The 18296-nt window shown below is 40.8% G+C and overlaps 1 protein-coding gene and 1 pseudogene across 1 annotated transcript in view; both read right to left on the bottom strand.

The window, feature by feature from the left end:
- Nucleotides 1-17920, bottom strand: part of Styx (serine/threonine/tyrosine interacting protein) — a 44860-nt gene extending 26940 nt beyond the window's left edge. The window contains exons 1-4 of the mRNA XM_008839570.3: nucleotides 17579-17920; nucleotides 9224-9256; nucleotides 6377-6430; nucleotides 1856-1953 (exon numbers count right to left, since the gene is read on the bottom strand). Of these exons, the coding sequence (XP_008837792.1) occupies nucleotides 1856-1953; nucleotides 6377-6430; nucleotides 9224-9256; nucleotides 17579-17635 (242 nt within the window). The 5' untranslated portion in view covers nucleotides 17636-17920. The remainder of the gene's footprint in view (nucleotides 1-1855; nucleotides 1954-6376; nucleotides 6431-9223; nucleotides 9257-17578) is intronic.
- LOC103739235 lies at nucleotides 7187-7678 on the bottom strand (annotated as a pseudogene).
- Nucleotides 17921-18296: the final 376 nt, after the last annotated feature.

The following is an 18296-nucleotide window of genomic DNA, read 5'->3' on the forward strand; positions in this document are numbered from 1 at the left end:
GAGCACTGACTGCTCTTGCAGAGGACCCAGGTTCGATTCCCAGGACCCACATGGTAGCTAACTGTCCTTAACTCCAATTCTAGGGGCTCGAATACCTTCTTCTGAGCTCCACGGGCACTGTACAACACAGGTGCACGTACATACATGCAAGCAACACACTCATAGACATAAAGTAAATAAAATATAAAAACAAAACAACAAAACCAAAACAAAATCAATCGTAACAGTGTAAAAGTTATATACGATGAAAAAATAGATCACTTACAATCCCAGACCCTGACATTTCCTTCTCAGAACTACTACAAAATTCTGAATCTGTTGATCCAGGAACTTTTGATGTATATATAAGAATATATAAACTTAATGTATATGTATTTGAACACTGGGACTCTCCACCTCCCTCTTCACCCTGCTTCATATATGTAATTAATCACTGAGACTGTGTCAAATCAACAAAGATATTTCATTTCTGTCCAGTTACATAATAGTCTATTAAATGTTTGCACATTTTTGTGTCTTATATACATTTATTGCACTCACTTTTATAAATCAGAAAGTATTAATTTTTTTTCAAATTTAAATCAGGTATTATTTGTAAAATATTGTTAATGTGCCAACTCAAAGTGAGTATAATATAAAGTTTATATTTTATTACAGTGTCAAGACACTTTAAAACTTGGGAACTTATTAAAAAGAAATTTCATTTTCTGGGCCTAAAACCTTTTTAATAAATGCTTCATATAAAGTAAGTCTACAAAGACATTTAAGAAAACATTGACAATAGCTGTCTCCCAAGAGAAATGTGGTGACTTACTCACCCTTGCAATTATATCATATGTAATATATTTATTATTAGTTATTTTTATTTTGTTTTTTAAGAATATTTTATTACTTTTTTGTGTAGGAGTGCATTGCGTGCATGTATGTCAAAAAATCCAATATAAAAACCAGAAGCTGGGCCTGGAAATATGGCTCAGTGGTTAAGAGCACTGGCTGCTCTTCCAGAGGAACTGGGTTCGAATCCCAGCATCCACATAGCAGCTAACAACCATCTGTAACTTCAGTTCCAGGAGTCTGACGCCCTCTTCTGGTCTCCATGGTCACTGCACAACACAGGTGCACTTACAAACACGTAGGTATAACATGCACATAAAATTAAATAAATTTAAAAACCAGAAGTTTATTAGTAAGAATATGTTTGCATGCTTCTGAATGTAACATAAAACTCTGAATGGATATTCAATGGAAAGATAACAGTAGATGCCCCTAAGCAAGTGAAGTGAGTATCTAGGAGATCTAAGTAAAGAGACTTGTTTTTTTTCTATATATTCTTTTGAGCCTCTAGTACTAAAGCATTATTTAAATATTTTAAATAAATTAAAATGTATACTATAGAGCTAACAGTTAACAAAATACCTATAGAGGAAAGTTAGACTGTAAAAAATAAACCTGAAATAAAAACAGCTCAATGGGTGGCTGGAGAGATGGCTCAGTGGTTAAGAGCACTGACTGCTCTTGCAGAGGACCTGGGTTTGGTTCCCAGCATCCACATGGCAGGTACGAACCGTCCTTAACTCCAGTTCCAGGGGAATCTGAAGCCCTCTTTTGACCTCCACAGCCTTGCATGACATGGGTGCACTCACATACATGCAGGCAATACACTTGTACACATAAAATAAAAATAATAAATAAGATACTAAAAAAAAAAACAAACCAGCTCAATGGTAAGATGCTTCCCTAGCATGCTTGAGGCCCTGGGTTTAGTCCTAAGCTCTAAGAAAAACAATGATAACAAAAACAACACTACATGCTTTGTCCTAAATGTTTTTCTGTAAGTCACAGCACTAATTCTTACCTAAATAATTGTTGAAAGTTTGGTTTAATAAAGTTTGCTTCAATATTTTGCCGTATGCAAATTATATGAGTTATTCCATGTTTCTGTAATATAGGTAGCTGTAAAAAATGGAGAAAAACAATTTAAATAGAAAACATCATCTTACCATAACATGCAAGTTTGAAAATACAAAAGACTCATGTCTGAGCCTTAGTAAAGAGGATTAAAGGTAATTTTATGATAACTAACCTGATGTGATCAATAGTCAGTTCAATGGCTCAAGATTAATACACAAAATGTTCTTTAAGGGGGGGATGCTCTTTAAAAGGAAACACGGATTTTTTTTTTTAATAGTAATTCTAGGATTTGATGAGAACGTAAAGACAACCTGCCTAGAAACCAGTACTATTTTCTATTTATTTTTATTTTATGTGTATGAGTGCCAGCATGTATATAAATGAACCCATGTATGCAATGCCCAGAGGCCAGAAGAGGATGTTAGATCCCTTGGAATTGTAGTTACAGATAACTGTTAGCCACTATGTGGGTGCTGGGTACCAACCCAGGTCTTCTACAAGAGAAGCCAGTGCTTTTTATCTGCTGAGCCATCTCTCCACTCAAGAAACCAGTACTATTAGTAATAGTGGCTAAAAGCATAGAGTTTAGAGTTATGGGAATCTAACCTAGAAATTCCAGCTCTGATAATAACCTGAATAATGTGGCTGTCATGTTAGAACAGGGAAAATGCAACTCTTAGTTGAGTGATTATGATAATTATATAATGAAGTAAAGAATGGGTAATATAGGCAAATTCAGGAATTATTTTTCAATAAACAAATCATGCTGACATAAAAAATGAGAATAAGGGTCCAGCAGTTAAGAACACTTACTGCTTACAGGACTTGGGTTCAGTTCCCAGCACCCACACTAGGTAGCTCACAACTGCCTCTAACTCCAGTTACAGGGGATCTGATGTCCTCTGGCCTCCACAGAGAATTATAAATAAATAAATCCTTTTACAAAAAAAAACTGAATAAATTTGAATTTTTTATGGTAATTCCAACTTAAAATTCTATATACTTAATTCCCACTTCCTGCATTAAATAGTCTAGAATATAGTACTAATATTTTATGAGTGAGGTCAAAGAATCTCTTATTTATTTTTGGGATGCTAGAACTGAATCCAGGATCTTGCATATGTTAGGCAAGTGCTCTACCAGTGAGTTATATTCCCAATCCATGTAGAAAAATTTATATAAATAGTGTATGAGATATTAAGAAGTAGGGCCTAAGCCAGGTGTGGCGGTGCATGACTGTAGTTCTAGCACTTAGGAGGCAGAGGCAGTCAGATCTCTGTGAGTTCAAGGCCAGCCTGGTCAACATAGTGAGTTCCACTATGGTTCCCAGGTCAGCTGGGGCTACAGGGAAACCCTGTCTCAAAAAAGACCAAAAAAAAAAAAAAGTAGGGCCTTTGGGAAGTAATTTGGTTTATATAAAATCATGAACTAGAAATTCCATGAAGCATTTGACCTTTGTAAGGAAAGAATTTGCTTACTTTGTCTGCCATGTGAATATACACCAAGTAGACAATCTGCCAGCCAAGAGGACTCCTATGATCAGAACTGTATTATGTTGGCATCCCAATCTCAAGATGTCCCAGTCTCCACAATTGTGGAGGGGAAAATGTCTTCTGAAGTCATCCAGGCTATGGTTTTTATCAAAAGTGTTCAAACTGATCAAGACAATATGATTTTCCAAAGTTTGACGGCAAATTTTATTGTCAGTATAGATCAAAGTTCAATTATCTTTGTGTTTTCTGAGTATATCCTTGAATATGGGGAGTGTTTGCTAGGATTAATGAGCCAATGTCCAATATTCACATTTATGCCAACCTCCAAAATTAATTCAACACTCATTCTTTCATTTACACTTGATGATCAAGATTTTTTTTGGGGGGGGGTCTTTTTGAGACAGGGTCCCCCTGTAGCCCCAGCTGTCCTGGAACTCACTATGTACACCAGGCTGGCCTTGAACTCAGAGATCCACCTGCCTCCCTAATCCTGGGATTAAAGGCGTGCGCCACCACGCCTGGCCCTTTTTTTGTCTTTTTGAGACAAGGTCTCTCTGTAGCCCCAGCTGTCCTGGAACTCACTTTGTAGACCAGGCTGGCCTTGAACTCACAGAGATCTGCCTGCCTCTCCCTCTGGAGTGCTGGGATTAAAGGCATGCACCACCACACCCAGTCAAGATGGAGTTTTTATACGTATTTTAGTCTAGTAATATGAAAAACTTTAGGAGGACATAAAAATATGTTTTATAAACTTTGAAGGCACATTAGAGTAAAGCAAACCTTCCACTAAGAGCCTAAATCTCTCTTTTATTTAAATGATAGTTGACACAGCTGGAGAGATGGCTCAGCAGTTAAGAACACTGGCTGTTCTTGCAGAAGACCCAGATTCGAATCCCAGCACCACATGGCAGCTAACAACTGTCCCTAACTCCAGTTCCAGGGGATCCAATGCCCTCTTCTGACCTCCGCAGATATTGCATGACACGGGTGCACTTACATACATGCAGGCAATACACACATACACATAAAATAAAAATTTAAAAGTTAAATTTAAAAAATGATATTTGAATGTAGTAAGAGATATGCCTACGTAAATAAATTTTTTAAAAGAAGTTTATGGGCTTGAGAGATGGCACAGTGGTTAAGAGCACTGGCTGCTCTTGCAGAGAGGACCCAGGTTGGGTTCCCAGCACCCACATGGTGGTTAACATTCACAACTCCAGTTCTAGGGGATCCAACGCTTTTTTCTGGCCTCTATGGGCATTGCACAACATGGGCCCACTTACATACTTGCAGGCAAAACACTCATACACATAAAAAACAAAATTAAAATTTTTAAAAATTTTAAAGAAGTTTCTTCATTTAGGTTTCTTTATTCCCCAATATTACTTAATTTTTGAAAGGTCATTTTTTTGGAACATGGTACAAATAGAAATTTGAGCTAAAGCACAGTAACTCAGAGTGAGAAATACAAATATACACACTAAAATATGAATATAAAAGAGGAGCTAGCCGGGCGTGGTGGAGCATGCCTTTAGTCCCAGCACAGAGGCAGGCGGATCTCTGTGAGTTCAAGGCCAGCCTGGTCTACATAGTGAGTTCCAGGACAGCTGGGGCTATAGGGAGACCCTGTCTCAAAAAGACTAAAGAAAAGAAAAAAAGAGGAGCTAGTTGGGAAGAGGAAGAAAAGGGGACAAAAGTGGGTAACAGGTGCATGTTTGACTATAACCAAAATATATACATGTATGAAAATGTCTTAGTGAAGCCCATTATTATAATTAACATAGGCTAATAAAAAAAACAATAGAAAAGAGAAAACTAATTATTTGGTTAAAAACTTTGTTGCCATTTGTCTTTTATAAAGTAAGTCACAGTGGTTTTTATTTTATGAGCTGTATCATTTGCTTATCACTTAGTTTTTAAACTAACCCATATTCTTCCAACTTAGGTGTTGTCATCAAAAGGATCACTTTAGTCATGCCTCAACTACCATAAAACCTTCCAATTTGAAGATGACTCTTAAAAATTCTCAATCAATTAAAATTCCAACCACAAATTACATCATGGAAATATCAAACACAGGTGTGCTGACTGCTGAGTCAGAGAGATATTGAGGAAAACATTTTTTATACAATCTTTCATATTGTAACTCAGAAAGAATTAATCTAATTCTCATAATTCATAGAGCCGAGTCCCCCCAGGAAGTGGCAAGAACTAGATTAAAATGAGACTTTCCTATTTTAACTGAGTAACTGAAGAAGTTTATTTATAGTCTATAATATCAAAGTAGTACAGTGCTTTCCAAACTAGAGTTCTCAGACTTCCTAAGTCTAGAAACCAAGAACGAGAAGAGTCACTACAAGACATATTCTTATTTTGGACGAAGAAAGGTTAACTAAAATGTTAAAATTCCTCCTCTGGTGCTTTATATCTAATATTATTTAGAAGATGTCTGGCAGTTATATATATATCTAATATTTTAAGATAGTTAATGGGACTGGAGAGGTGGCCCATCAGTTAACAGCACTGGTTGCTCTTGCAGAGGACCCAAGTTTGATTCCTAGCACCCACATGGCAACTAACAACCATCTATAACTCCAGTTCTAGGGGATCCATTGCTCTCTCTGTCCTCCATGGGCTGCATGACATAGGTGCACTTACATACATGCAGGTAATACACTTGTAACATAAAATTAAAAAAAATAAAGAGTTAATAACTTACTAAAGGTCATGCTGATTTGCAAACCTTTCAAACACATAGATTTCATGAGAAAAACAAATTATAAAAATTCACTTGTAATTGGTGATGAAATACCCGAAAACTACCGGTCTAGTAAACTGGAAGTAGTAGGTACAATTACTATGAACACAAATGCATGTACATGTTCCCTAAAATAAAGCTCTATTAAAAAACTTACCAAATCAAAGTTGATTACTAAGGTCTCTTGGAGAACCTAATCTAAAGTTCATACCTTGCTTTTCATAGCAGAAGAATATGGGCCTAAGAACAATCCAGGTAAAATTTCCTAGGGAAAAAAAAATGTAAAATTTAAACCTATACCAAATATAGACCATATACCTGGATTTGTCTGTGTAATGGGGAGACAAGGGTATCAATGGGAGGGTGCTAATAGCTTTTCTAATAATTTACTTAAAACTTTATTATTTAGGGAGCATTTCCTAGGAACATTTACCAAAGACTAGAATGAAAAATGTAGGTCTACCTTTGTAAAATCAAGTGAGATTTCAAATTTAAAGATTATTCTAAAAAGTCAGATATTTGAACTTCCACATGACTTTTTATAAGTAATTTGGATAGAATCAGTACATTGTATTATTGACTTTTAGATTAGTAAGACTTCTAACTTCAATTCTCAGCTATAGTCTAAAAATAAGGCATGAAGAAAATCCTCCCTTGGGAATCACACAAAACTTTATTTGGCCAAAACAAAAGCAGCAAAAGGGCCAGGTGTAGTGGAACAAGCACCCAGGAGGCTGACATAGGAGGATCATGACTCTGAGCCAGACTGGGCTACACAATAAATTCTAAAGTTAGCATCAACTACACAGTCAGACCCTGTCTCAAAACCCAACCCCAGCCCAAATAACAAAGTAGCATAAGATATAATAGGATCACAACTGCTATCTATTGTAAATGGAAGCAAAACTACTTCTTATAAGTAGAAATTACATTTTACTTATGCTTGCATTCCCCAACCAAGAAAATTGTCTCATGTATTCATGAATACTTAAAAGAGCTTTCTTCTCTTAGAATGGGCTTATCAGTAGGATTTCTGGTAGTGAGCACAGGCACCAGGACCTCCAACCTCTTGGGACTCAGCGATAGGAATCAGATACCAGCAGGGTCTCATCATATTGGATAAGAATGTCTTTGATCTCCTCCTTTGAAGCCTAATCCACATATTTCTGGTAGTAGGCCACCAGAGCTTTGGAAGAGGGACTGTCAAATAGCATAAATCTGGGCCACGTGACCACCACCCTTCACATGGACCCTAATGTTCACGCCAGTAAACCACTCCTTGCCCAGAAGTAGAACTGGCCCTAATAACTTGTACAGTGTGTATGGCTTGATCATCTCCATCGCTCATCTCCAGGGGACGCCTGTTCACCCTGATGAGGCTGTTTCCCCATTTACACTGTGCCACAGCTGTGGCTGTCTTGCATCTGAAGACCTGCATGGACTGCAGCGGACCCTTGGACCGCATGGCTGCGAGCACACGCTGAGTGAGCACACGCATTGCCCAAGAAAAAGAAAGCTCCTCTCTTATTTATTTTTTTGTCTTTTTGAGGCAGGGTCTCCCTGTAGCCCCAGCTGTCCTGGAACTATGTAGACCAGGCTGGCCTTGAACTCTCAGAGATCCACCTGCCTCTGCCTCCCAAGTGCTGGGACTACAGGTGTGCGCCACCATGCCCAGCTATCCTCTCATTTTTATGAAGCAAAGTTGGGATTTAATAAAACATGAGGGTTATGAGAAAGGGGCACTCAGAAAGTCAAGACACTTGTGAACACACATGAGGGTTCTCAGGAGTTGCCTACAGAGTTTTCATTAAGAGAAAGGTAGCAGGTTTTGGGGAGGTAAGGGAGTGTATTGCCTGCATGTATGTAAGTGCACCTGTGTCATGCAATGCCCACGGAGGTCTGAAGACAGCACTGAATTCCCCTGGAACTAAAGTTATGAATGGTTGTTAGCTACCATGTGAGCGCTGGGAATCAAATCTGGGTCCTTTGCAAGAGTAGCCAGTGCTCTTAACTGCTGAGCCATCTCCCCAGCACTGAAGGTAATGAGAGATATTGTTTGTTCTTAGGACTAATATCAATGACTGTAAATGATAAGAAATGCAAAAAGAGGAACTGAATTCATTCTAAACAGCAAGTAGTCAACTCACTGAATACTAGACAAATAGTTATGGATGTCAACTGGAAAGAACAACTATCTAAAAGCCTTTATTCAACTCTCCTGAACTTGTACAAATTAGATAGGAAAGCAAGCTGCTTTGGAAGGAAAATAAACATAGCATTTCTTATTTTAAATGAGGAAAAATAGTGACTCATTAAATCTAACCCAAAGGAAATAAAGGACTTATTTCTCATATTAAAAAATTCAGCCAGGCGTGGTGGTGCACGCCTTTAATCCCAGCACTCAGGAGGCAGAGGCAGGTGGATCTCTATGAGTTCAAGGCCAGCCTGGTCTACATAGTTCCAGGACAGCTGGGGCTACAGGGAGACCCTGTCTCAAAAAAACCAAAAAAAAAAAAAAAAATTCAATTGATATAATATTGTACATATTTACTATGTGATCTCCCAATGTTGTGGTGATTTAAAAGAGAAGTGTCCTCCCACAGGCTCAAATATTTGAAGACTTAGTGGCACTGTTTGTGAAAGGTCATGGAACCTGCAGGAGGTGTGGACTAAATAGAGGAAGCACATCACAGGGGAAGGCTTTCAGAGTTCACAGCCTTGTCCCACTTCCAGTTTCTCCCTCTGCTTCCTGTCTCTGCTTAAAGATGTGAGCTCTCTGCTTTCTACTCCAGCTGCCTCCTGCCATAAGCAACTCCTATCCCTCTGGAATCTAAGCCCAAATAAACTATTCTGGAAGTTGCCTTGGCAATGGTGTTTTGTCACAGCAACAGAAAAGTGACTAATACAAATGCATATATACACTGTGTAATATTCAAACCTAGGTAAATATGATAAACTTACAGCTCATGGGCCAGCAGGTCTCTGACTCTTTGTGATGTAAGCTTAAGTTATTTAATAATAATATACATTGGTTTGAATAAATAAAAGGTTGCCATACCTGCATCTCTCGTCTCATAGGGTAAGTCCATTCCTTGAAAAGAAAAACAAAATAAAAATAAATAGCATGAAAAATATGACAGGCTGGTGAGCTGGCTCAGTGGGTAAGGGAATTTGCTGTATAAGCCTGACAGCCTATTTGATCCCTGGAATCCAGATGATGGAAAGAGACCTGACTCCCACAAATTATCCTCTGACCTCCACGTGTGCACATGCAGGTACACATTTGTGTATACAATTTTTTTTAATACTGAAATTTTTAAAATACCACAAAGACATGACATACAAAATTATAGATTTGGGGAGGGCAAGGCACTTTCCATGCAAGCCTGACAACCCGAGTTGGAGCCCCAGAACCCAAATAAAGGTGAAATGAGAGAACAGTCTCCACAAAGTTGTCCTCTGACCTCTACACATGTGTCTTGGCATGGGAACACATGTATACGCACACTAATAATTTTAATACAGATTGTTAAATTATATCATACGTGTGTGTGTGTGTGTGTGTGTGTGCGCGCGCGCGCGCGCGTGCGCTCACTGCTGGGAATCAAATTGGCCTTGTGCATGCTAGGCAAGTGTTCTATCATTGAGTTGTATCCTCAGCAAAAAATTACATCATACTTGAAAAACGTTCTATAGAGCTGAGCCTATAGCTCAGTGGTAGAACTCTTTCCTAACATGCATGAGGTCCTGACTTTGAACCCCAGTATGGCAAATAATAAATAAATCTATAAAAATATTTGGGTATGACGGATAGCATATGCTTGCTATCCCAACACTTGGGAGGCAGAAGTATTCACAGGTCAGATAAACATGCAGTCATATTTGGTGAGCATCAGGCCTTGCTATAGTAAGTACACATCTTTGAAACTTAGAAATCTTTCAGAGAAAATTTCATTTTGAAGTATTCCTGTTCCCATAATCAGGTCCTCATTTTAAATCTCTGTTCTAATCCTACACTTACATTTCAGATATGGTGTGTCTTCCAAGGAACAAGTATTGAAGTGTATTAACTATTATGAGAGATTACACGGATGGAAACAATACAACTATAGTGTATAGAGATGGGGGGCCTCTAAAAAAGGAGTAGGTTTAGACAATGTTATTAAGAGTAAGCCAGGACTATATCTTGAAGAAGAGGAAGACCAGATGACTAACAAACAAGACAAAACTCATAGACACACAAAAGCATTCCTTGCCTCTTGCAAGATGATGCCATGCACTATCTGGAGACTCTACCAACAATAAGACCATCACTAAGTATAGCCCCTTGACTCTGCAACTGCATCTTTTTTAATTTAAAAAACAAACAAAACTTATTGAGCTATTTTATCCCCAGTCCATTACTTTTTCTCTTGCTTTTTTTCTTTCAGAGTCTTACACTGTAGCCAAGGCTGGCATGGAACTTACTACATAGCCCAGACTAGCTTGGCTTTGGCCTTGCAGTGATCCCCTTATCTCACCTAAGTGCTGGGATTGCAGGTACGCACCACCATGTTTGGCTTTCCATACTCACTTTTTTCTTTTGGTTTATGTGTGGGATGCATGTGCACGGACAAGCACATGTGTGCAACTCCATGTCTATGGGCATATGCATGTGGAGGCCCAAAGTTAACACTGGGTATCTTCCGCGGTTGTTCTCCACTTTTTATTATTTATGAAGGCAGGGTCTCTGACTGAACCCAGAGCTCCCAAAGAATGGCTGTACCTGCAAGCTTGTCCAGAATATCCCATCTCCACCTCCAGAGGGCTGAGATACAGGCATCCAGCACACCTACCTGGCTTTCAGTAGGTTCTGGGGATCCAAACTCCAATCCTCATGCTTGCATAGCCACCACTTTGTCACTGACAAACCCCCATTACTCATCTTCCCAACCCCCATTACTTTTTTTTTTATTTATTATTTTTATGTGCATGAATGTATTGCCTGCATGTATGTATGTGAGTACACCCATGTTGTGCAATGCCACGGAGGTCAGAAGAGGGCTTTGGATTCCCCTGGAGCTGGTGGTAAGGATGGGTTGTAGCCACCATGTGGGTGCTGGGAATTGAACCCAGGTCCTCTGCAAGAGCAGTCAGTGCTCTTAACGGCTGAGCCATCTCTCCAGCCCCCCATTACTCATTCTTAATCTGTCCCATGCTGTCCTAAAATATAGCCCTTTAGAAATTGTATTAATGTGTTATTATTAATCCTCTACTTCGTTACTATTATAGTTGATTAGCAGAATCTATTCCCGTAACTTTCCTGATTATCGAAGCTGCCCAACCACATTTATCATAACAAAAAGCAAGCCAGATTGTTGGCTAGACTTGCCTTGAATTTTCAATCTTCTTGCGTAAGCCTCCTGAATAGCTAGAATTACAGGCTGTGTCCAATCCAGGCTACACAAGGCTTCTGATAGAAATTAACTTATGAAAATCCTTCAGTGGTCAACACGAGTTCAAAGGTATCACATATTAAAACATCTTTCACAAAAACAACAATGACAAAAACATCCTTCAGGATATCTCATATAAATGTGGTTACATGATTTACAAATTCCATTTGCAGGCTGTGGTGGTTTGAATGATAAATGTCCCCCACAAACTCCAAGTATTTGAATACCTGGCTCCAGTTGGTGGTACTGTTTGTGGAAGGTTAGGAAATGTAGCCTTGTTGAAGGGAAGTGCGCCTCTGGGGGTGGGCTTTGAGAGTTCATAACCTTGTCCCATTTCTAAATCTCTCTGATTCCTGTGCCTGCTTGGAAGATGGGAGTGCTCAGAAAGCCTCCCTGCCATGATGGACTCTTATCTCTCTGGAACCTAAGCCCAAATAAACTCTTCCTTCTATAAGCTGCCTTGATCATGGTGTTTTATCACAGCAACAGAAAAGTAACTAGTAAAGAGGTCATAAAAAATGTTACAAAAATTATCAAAACCCCTTAAATAAATATACAGGCTATTACCATTGGATAAGATGAAAACCATAATCTTTTATAACAGACAAATTAGGTGAATTAAAGCATGTAACTTTTGCAAATATCCATATGCAGCTTGCCATGAAGGATCGCCCCAGAGAGTGGAAACTGCAAGTGCTCAATTTGCAGAACCAGGATGAGAACGTCAGAAAGATGAGGTGTGGTCTCACAGCCTTGGCCTGCTTAGAGCTCCCTAGTTGACCTGCAACAGGCAGCCCTGCTTCTGGGATAGGAACAAGGCCCTTGAAGATATTATTTGAAGACCTTTGTACTACCCGCAAACCTGGAACTTGTAATGATTTCCAAGGCTACCTCTTGTACTGGGTGAAGATGAGAAAACAGGTCATCCAGCTGTGCGGAATTGTGTCAGATTCCATGTACCAAATATAGAAGTTTCTAAGTGTTATGTACCTGGACAGCATCAAGAAGCTGGAGGTGGATAGTTTTTGGCATCAAGAGACCATGAAAATATTTGTTCCTTACCTGGGCAGGATGAAAAACCTTAAAAAGTTTTCCTCTGAGGGGCTGGAGAGATGGCTCAGTGGTTAAGAGCACTGACTGCTCTTGCAGAAGACCTGGGTTCAATTCCCAGCACCCACATGGCAGCTACAAACTGTCCTTAACTCCAGTTCCAGGGGAATCTGAAGCCCTCTTCTGACCTCTGCGGCATTGCATGACACAGGTGCACTCACATACATGCAGGCACTCACATACACATAATGAGGCCAGCCTAGTCTACATGGTGAGTTCCAGGACAGCTGGGGCTACAAGGAGACCCTGTCTCAAAAAATAAATAGAACAAAATACTAAAAAAAAAAGTTTTCCTTTGAGCATGTGAGTCTACATACATATACTTCTGTATTGCAAAATGAGTGGTATTCCCCTATATATGCTGCTTATTTACAAAAGCTGGACAATATGCAGATTTATATAGATGACATCTTCTTCCTTAAAGGACAACTACACAAGATCCTCAGGAGTCACACTCCCTTGGAGATCTTCTGCTTGAGGTCCAGCTCATCTATGGACTCAGACTTGAAGCATCTTTCTAACTATCCCTACATAGGTCAGCTGAAGCACCTGACTCTGAGCAACATTGACATGAAAGACTTTAGTCTTCAGACCCTTCAAGCTCTCCTAGAGAAGGTGGCAGGCACTCTTGCGACCCTGAAGTTAGAGCTATGCCTAATCAATGATTCCCACATCAATTACACCCTGCCTTTCCTGGAGCTGCTCTCATCTCACCACACTCAGTTGCCATGGGAACTGAACCACATGTCCATGTCTGTTCTGGTGAACCTGCTGGGTGTACTGCCAAGGTAAGACAGTTGAAGTGAGGGTTGTATCCAGTGCCTTGAGTTTTGAGGAAGGATACTGATGTTAGTTTAATGAAAGGAAATTTCTCCAGGTCTCTTCTAAATTGAGGGAAGTAGTTTAGGCCCACTAAAGCTAAAACATAAGGTCCAGTTCTCTCCCACATTCTAGGATGCTTCTTACTTGCAATATTATATTCTGAAGTCCAACGACCTCTGGTAACTAGTATAGGAGTTTGGTAATTGGTTACTTCATTGGAGTCTATTAGGATTGGTCCCTTACCTGCCATCTGACTAAGGCAGAAAAATCTCAAGTCCAAGACCAGCCTTGGGTATCTAGAGAAATTTCTAGAGAAATACTGTCTCCACCCAACCCTCTAAGGGAGGGTGACACATAAATGGAGTCTCCAATGACCTTTGTGCTCTCCATGGCTCCCTAACCTGGTTTTCGGTAGTAACCTTTTGTTGACTGTATGTTGCACATAATCACCAACCATCAGTTTGGAACTATTAATATTCAATTTGGAGTGCAAAGGCTCTGAGCTCAACTCTTAGCAAGAAAAGAAATAAGTAACCTGAACCTTTGGGAAAGGCTGGAATAGCTGGCTAGAGACAGAAGGGGCTTCACCCTCTTAACATACCTCTTATTTATTCATTTTAAGTGGGGTTTCAGGAAGTTTTCTCTGCACCTCAGGCTGGCTTTGAGTTTGCCATGCTTCTGCCTAAGACTCCCAAGTACCAGGATTACAAGAATGTACAACAACCTCAGACTTCCTTATTCCATCTTAGAACACTGCTCTTAATGGGTAATAAAGGGGAACAAGATCTAAAAAATAAACAAAAACCAAATATCCATATAAAGCACAAAATTTACACTGGTAGAGAAATGGGGCAAAACCAAAAAACTAGCACAGCCTCTGTCTTCCCAAAAGAAGGTAGAATGTTCAAGAGTAAGTCCTACAGGTTACCTAATCCCAAGTGGTCAACCCTAAACCCATGTACATACAAGCAACATTAAATGGACTCAATTGGTTATATATACGTAACAATAATTATACAAGGGGTCATAAATCCCAGAGAGTGTGTTGAGAGAGGGAAAGGTACAAATGATACTAAATCAGTATACTCATATAAAAAAATTCTAAGTCCTTATCTTTCAGCTCCCACACCTAGCTGAGCATAGGCTTCAACCAAATGACAAGAGATTTTTTCACTCAAATAAAAATGAAAGAATTCGAAGGCAATAATAAAGAACATCCAAATGAGAGGTTTCTAAATCTGTTGTTTTAATTTTGTTTGAGATGGGGTGGGAGGAGTTGGCAAAAACAGGAAAAACTTCTCTGAAGAAACTTACCTAAAACTAAACTAAGTTAAATAGTTAAGAAGCGACAGGGTATCCACAGTCATGGCAAGAAAAAGCCCCAACGGTGCTGAGGTAGGGTGAATAAAATCATTCTAGGCACTAAGAGTATACCTCAGGTCAATAGGGAAAATAGCTTAGGGGAAAAAGGCTTATAATGAATTTAGGTATAGGAAGACACTAGATCACACAAGACCTTGGAGATAATAAGGGTTTTTGAACTTCAATGAGAAATCAGAAAAAGTTTTAAACAAAGGATTTATAATCCTCTTACAAACTGACTAAACTTACATCACTAAATATTTTCCTGCACTATTCTATATAAAAAGTTCCTGCCGGGCATGGTGGCGCACGCCTTTAATCCCAGCACTCGGGAGGCAGAGGCAGGCGGATCTTTGTGAGTTCAAGGCCAGCCTGGTCTACATAGTAAGTTCCAGGACAGCTGGGGCTACAGGGAGACCCTGTCTCAAAAAGACAAAAAAATAAAAGTTCCTTACCAGTATTTCCTGAAGCAATATTCTTATAGAGGTGAAAGAATCTTTAAGCTATTTATGACATTACTCACTAAAAGGATCCATTAAAATCTCTCTTCTTGAATTTCACTTTTACCAAAGTGAGATTTGGACTGAAATTTGGCTTTTAACATAGTTCTTATGTAGAAGAAAGAATACTGCTTTTTTACCTTAACTAAATAAGCATTTGACACTTTACACATCTCACTAGAAATTTAATGTTGTTAATTAGATGAAAACTATAATTTCTGGTAAGAATTTATAGTTTTTGCAATATTAGATATATTATTAATATAATAAAAGATGAGAAAAAATTTAAACTAGAACTTTTAAGACTACAGTGGGGAAAAAAAAAATTGAAGTCTATTAAGAAGACCAAAGAATTAGGAGTCAGGATTCCAAAGTCCTCCTATGTCCTGTGGTATGCCTGATGACACCTATTCTAAATAAATGGAAACTTCTTTGTGTCTGATGTGTGTGTATGTGAGTGAGTGAGTGAGTGAGTGAGAGAGAGAGAGGGAGAGAGAGAGAGCAGGTATATTGTCAGAGGACAACTTAAGAAAGTTGGTTCTCTCCTTCCACCATACATGTTCAGGGAAGTTGCTTACAGAGTGTTGTTATTTTTAAGACAAAGAATATACTCCTCATTCATATTATTGTATGTTAAAGAAAAAAAAGTATAAATTCATTTTTTTAAAAGATTTTTCATCTTATAAGTGTTTCTTTCACAGGAGTGCACCACATGCATACAGTGCCCACAGAGGCAAGAGATTTGGATTCCCTGGAATGGGATTTACAGACAATTATGAGCTGCCTTGTAGGTGCTGGAAACCCAACCTGTGTTCTCTGGAAGAACAGGAAGTGCTCTTAACCAATGAGCCATCTCTCCAGTCTCAAATTCTGTTTTGAATTTATGATTCTACTAAAAATGTATGCAGGTCTCAAGTATCACTACCACAAGGGAGGGCATTTTCTAAATGCCTGTAATTCCATCACTTGGGAGATAGAGGCCAGGTGGAGGAGTTCAAGGACATCCTTGTCTCTCTGGGGAATTTGAGGCTGGCCTGGGCTACCTGGGTGAAAAAAAAATCAAAGACATTCAATGGGATGACTATTTGGTTTAAACTCAATCTACAAAAAAGCAGCTTGATTTTCCCTCCTTTTTGGGGGGTGGGTGGGGATGCAGGGTCAAATTTAATATATAATCATGGCTGGTCTGGAACTCCTGATCCTCCAGGCTTTACCTCCCATGAACTGGGATTACAGGGTGGGGCCATCAGGTTTAGCCCCAATTACCTTCAAGGCACTTAAAATTCTAGGAACTTTGCACTTTTCTTTCCTGATCCTATTAAGGTATAGCTCAGAAACCTTGTTGCTAACTTAGCCTCCTTCGAATTTTATCTCAACAGTTTCCAATACCATAAAATATCTTCGACAAATGGAAAAAAAAAATCTTTACAAACGTTGGGTAAAGAGCCACCAAGTTGAGAGTACTAAGAACCCTGAATTATGGAATCAGCTGAGCATAGTGGTGCACACCTTTAATCCTAGCCTCAGGAGGTAGAGACAGGTGGGTATGTGTGAGTTCTAGGCCAGCCAGGGCTACATAGTTAAAACCCTGTCTGTAAAAGGAAAATCAGGTGAAGGTACAGAGCATTTTGCTCTCAATAGTAACTTTCCTCCTAGGGCAAGTTTGTGATTAAAACTTTTCAGATTCAGATGAACTAGCTTGGTGACTTTGTGGTAGTTTTTTTTTTTTGCCCAAAACCAACAAACAAAAAACTCTGCGGAACTATTGGTGGGCGAACTTCCAGAGTTCAAGTACCAGGTCCATTCCACATGTGGAGCCATGTGTGCCGCATGTGTCGGATGACACCAAAGACAATCCTCATACTCAGATTAAAAATAACTTCAACCTGCGCACTGCCTGCTTGGCAACCAAAGACGGCCTTCAAGTCAACCCTAGACGCCCAGGCCAGGGGTTAGGGTGCTTTCCTGGTCCACCAGAGAAGTACACGATTCCTGGCTCCACCGCCAGGATCTCTGGAGAGGAGGACCTCAGTGTGGGAGAGTCCTCGCCTCGGAAACGGCCGAAGTCCGCCCAGAGCACCCCGGCCTGCTCTGGCTGTGCCCAAGCCGGGGATCGCGGCGGTTGGGCAGGGGGTCGCGCCTCGGCCGGAGCCAAGGGTGTCCTGTGGCCGGCCTGGCTCTCACCTCGGCGTCGTCTTTGCACGGTGGGAGCGAGGGGAACTCCAGCTTCACGTCCTCCATGGTCCAGGGCCCCGGCGGGTGGGCGCGGTGCGAGGGGAGCGGCCCACACGGCCGACCCCGGACTGGCAGAGGCGACTAGGGGAGGAGGCCGGCGGACGGCGCGCGGACGGCGGCAGGGAGGGCTCACAGCCGGCACACGCGAACCCCGGAGTCCCGACGGCGGCGGGCAGGAGGGCAGGGCGCCGCGCTCCCGGCCGCCATGCTGCGGCAGTCCCCCTTCGCAGGTCTCCGCGCCCCTCCAGCAGCCGGGATCCGGCCCAGGCACGATCCCCACAACCGTCTCCTCCCCTACCGACGCGCCCCAGCCAATCCCAGCCCACGCTCGCCGGCCGCCCGCCCCCGCCGCCGCCAGGTGTCAGCGCGCCTGGGCCTTGCCCCTGCACTAGAGCGCAGACGCGGGGGCGGGGCTTCAGGAGAGGGGCTTCGGGGAGGGGCGGGGCCTCGGGCGGAGCTCGGCTCGCTCCCGGAAAAGGCGTTGGGGTGTCAGCCACAGCTAGGCCTTCCCAGAGAGGATGCAGATCCCTTCTTCAGAGACACAGGCTGCAGACTCCACTCTGTGGACACCTGCATTTAAAGGAAAATTCGTTTTATCCCCTCAGAGAATCCTACCTAATCTGTGAGGAAGTAATAAACTGGAAGAGTTAGTTTAATTTCATGTTAT

The sequence above is a fragment of the Nannospalax galili genome, unplaced genomic scaffold (assembly GCF_000622305.1).
Source record: "Nannospalax galili isolate Female #2095 unplaced genomic scaffold, S.galili_v1.0 scaffold336, whole genome shotgun sequence".
Classification (NCBI taxonomy): domain Eukaryota; kingdom Metazoa; phylum Chordata; class Mammalia; order Rodentia; family Spalacidae; genus Nannospalax; species Nannospalax galili.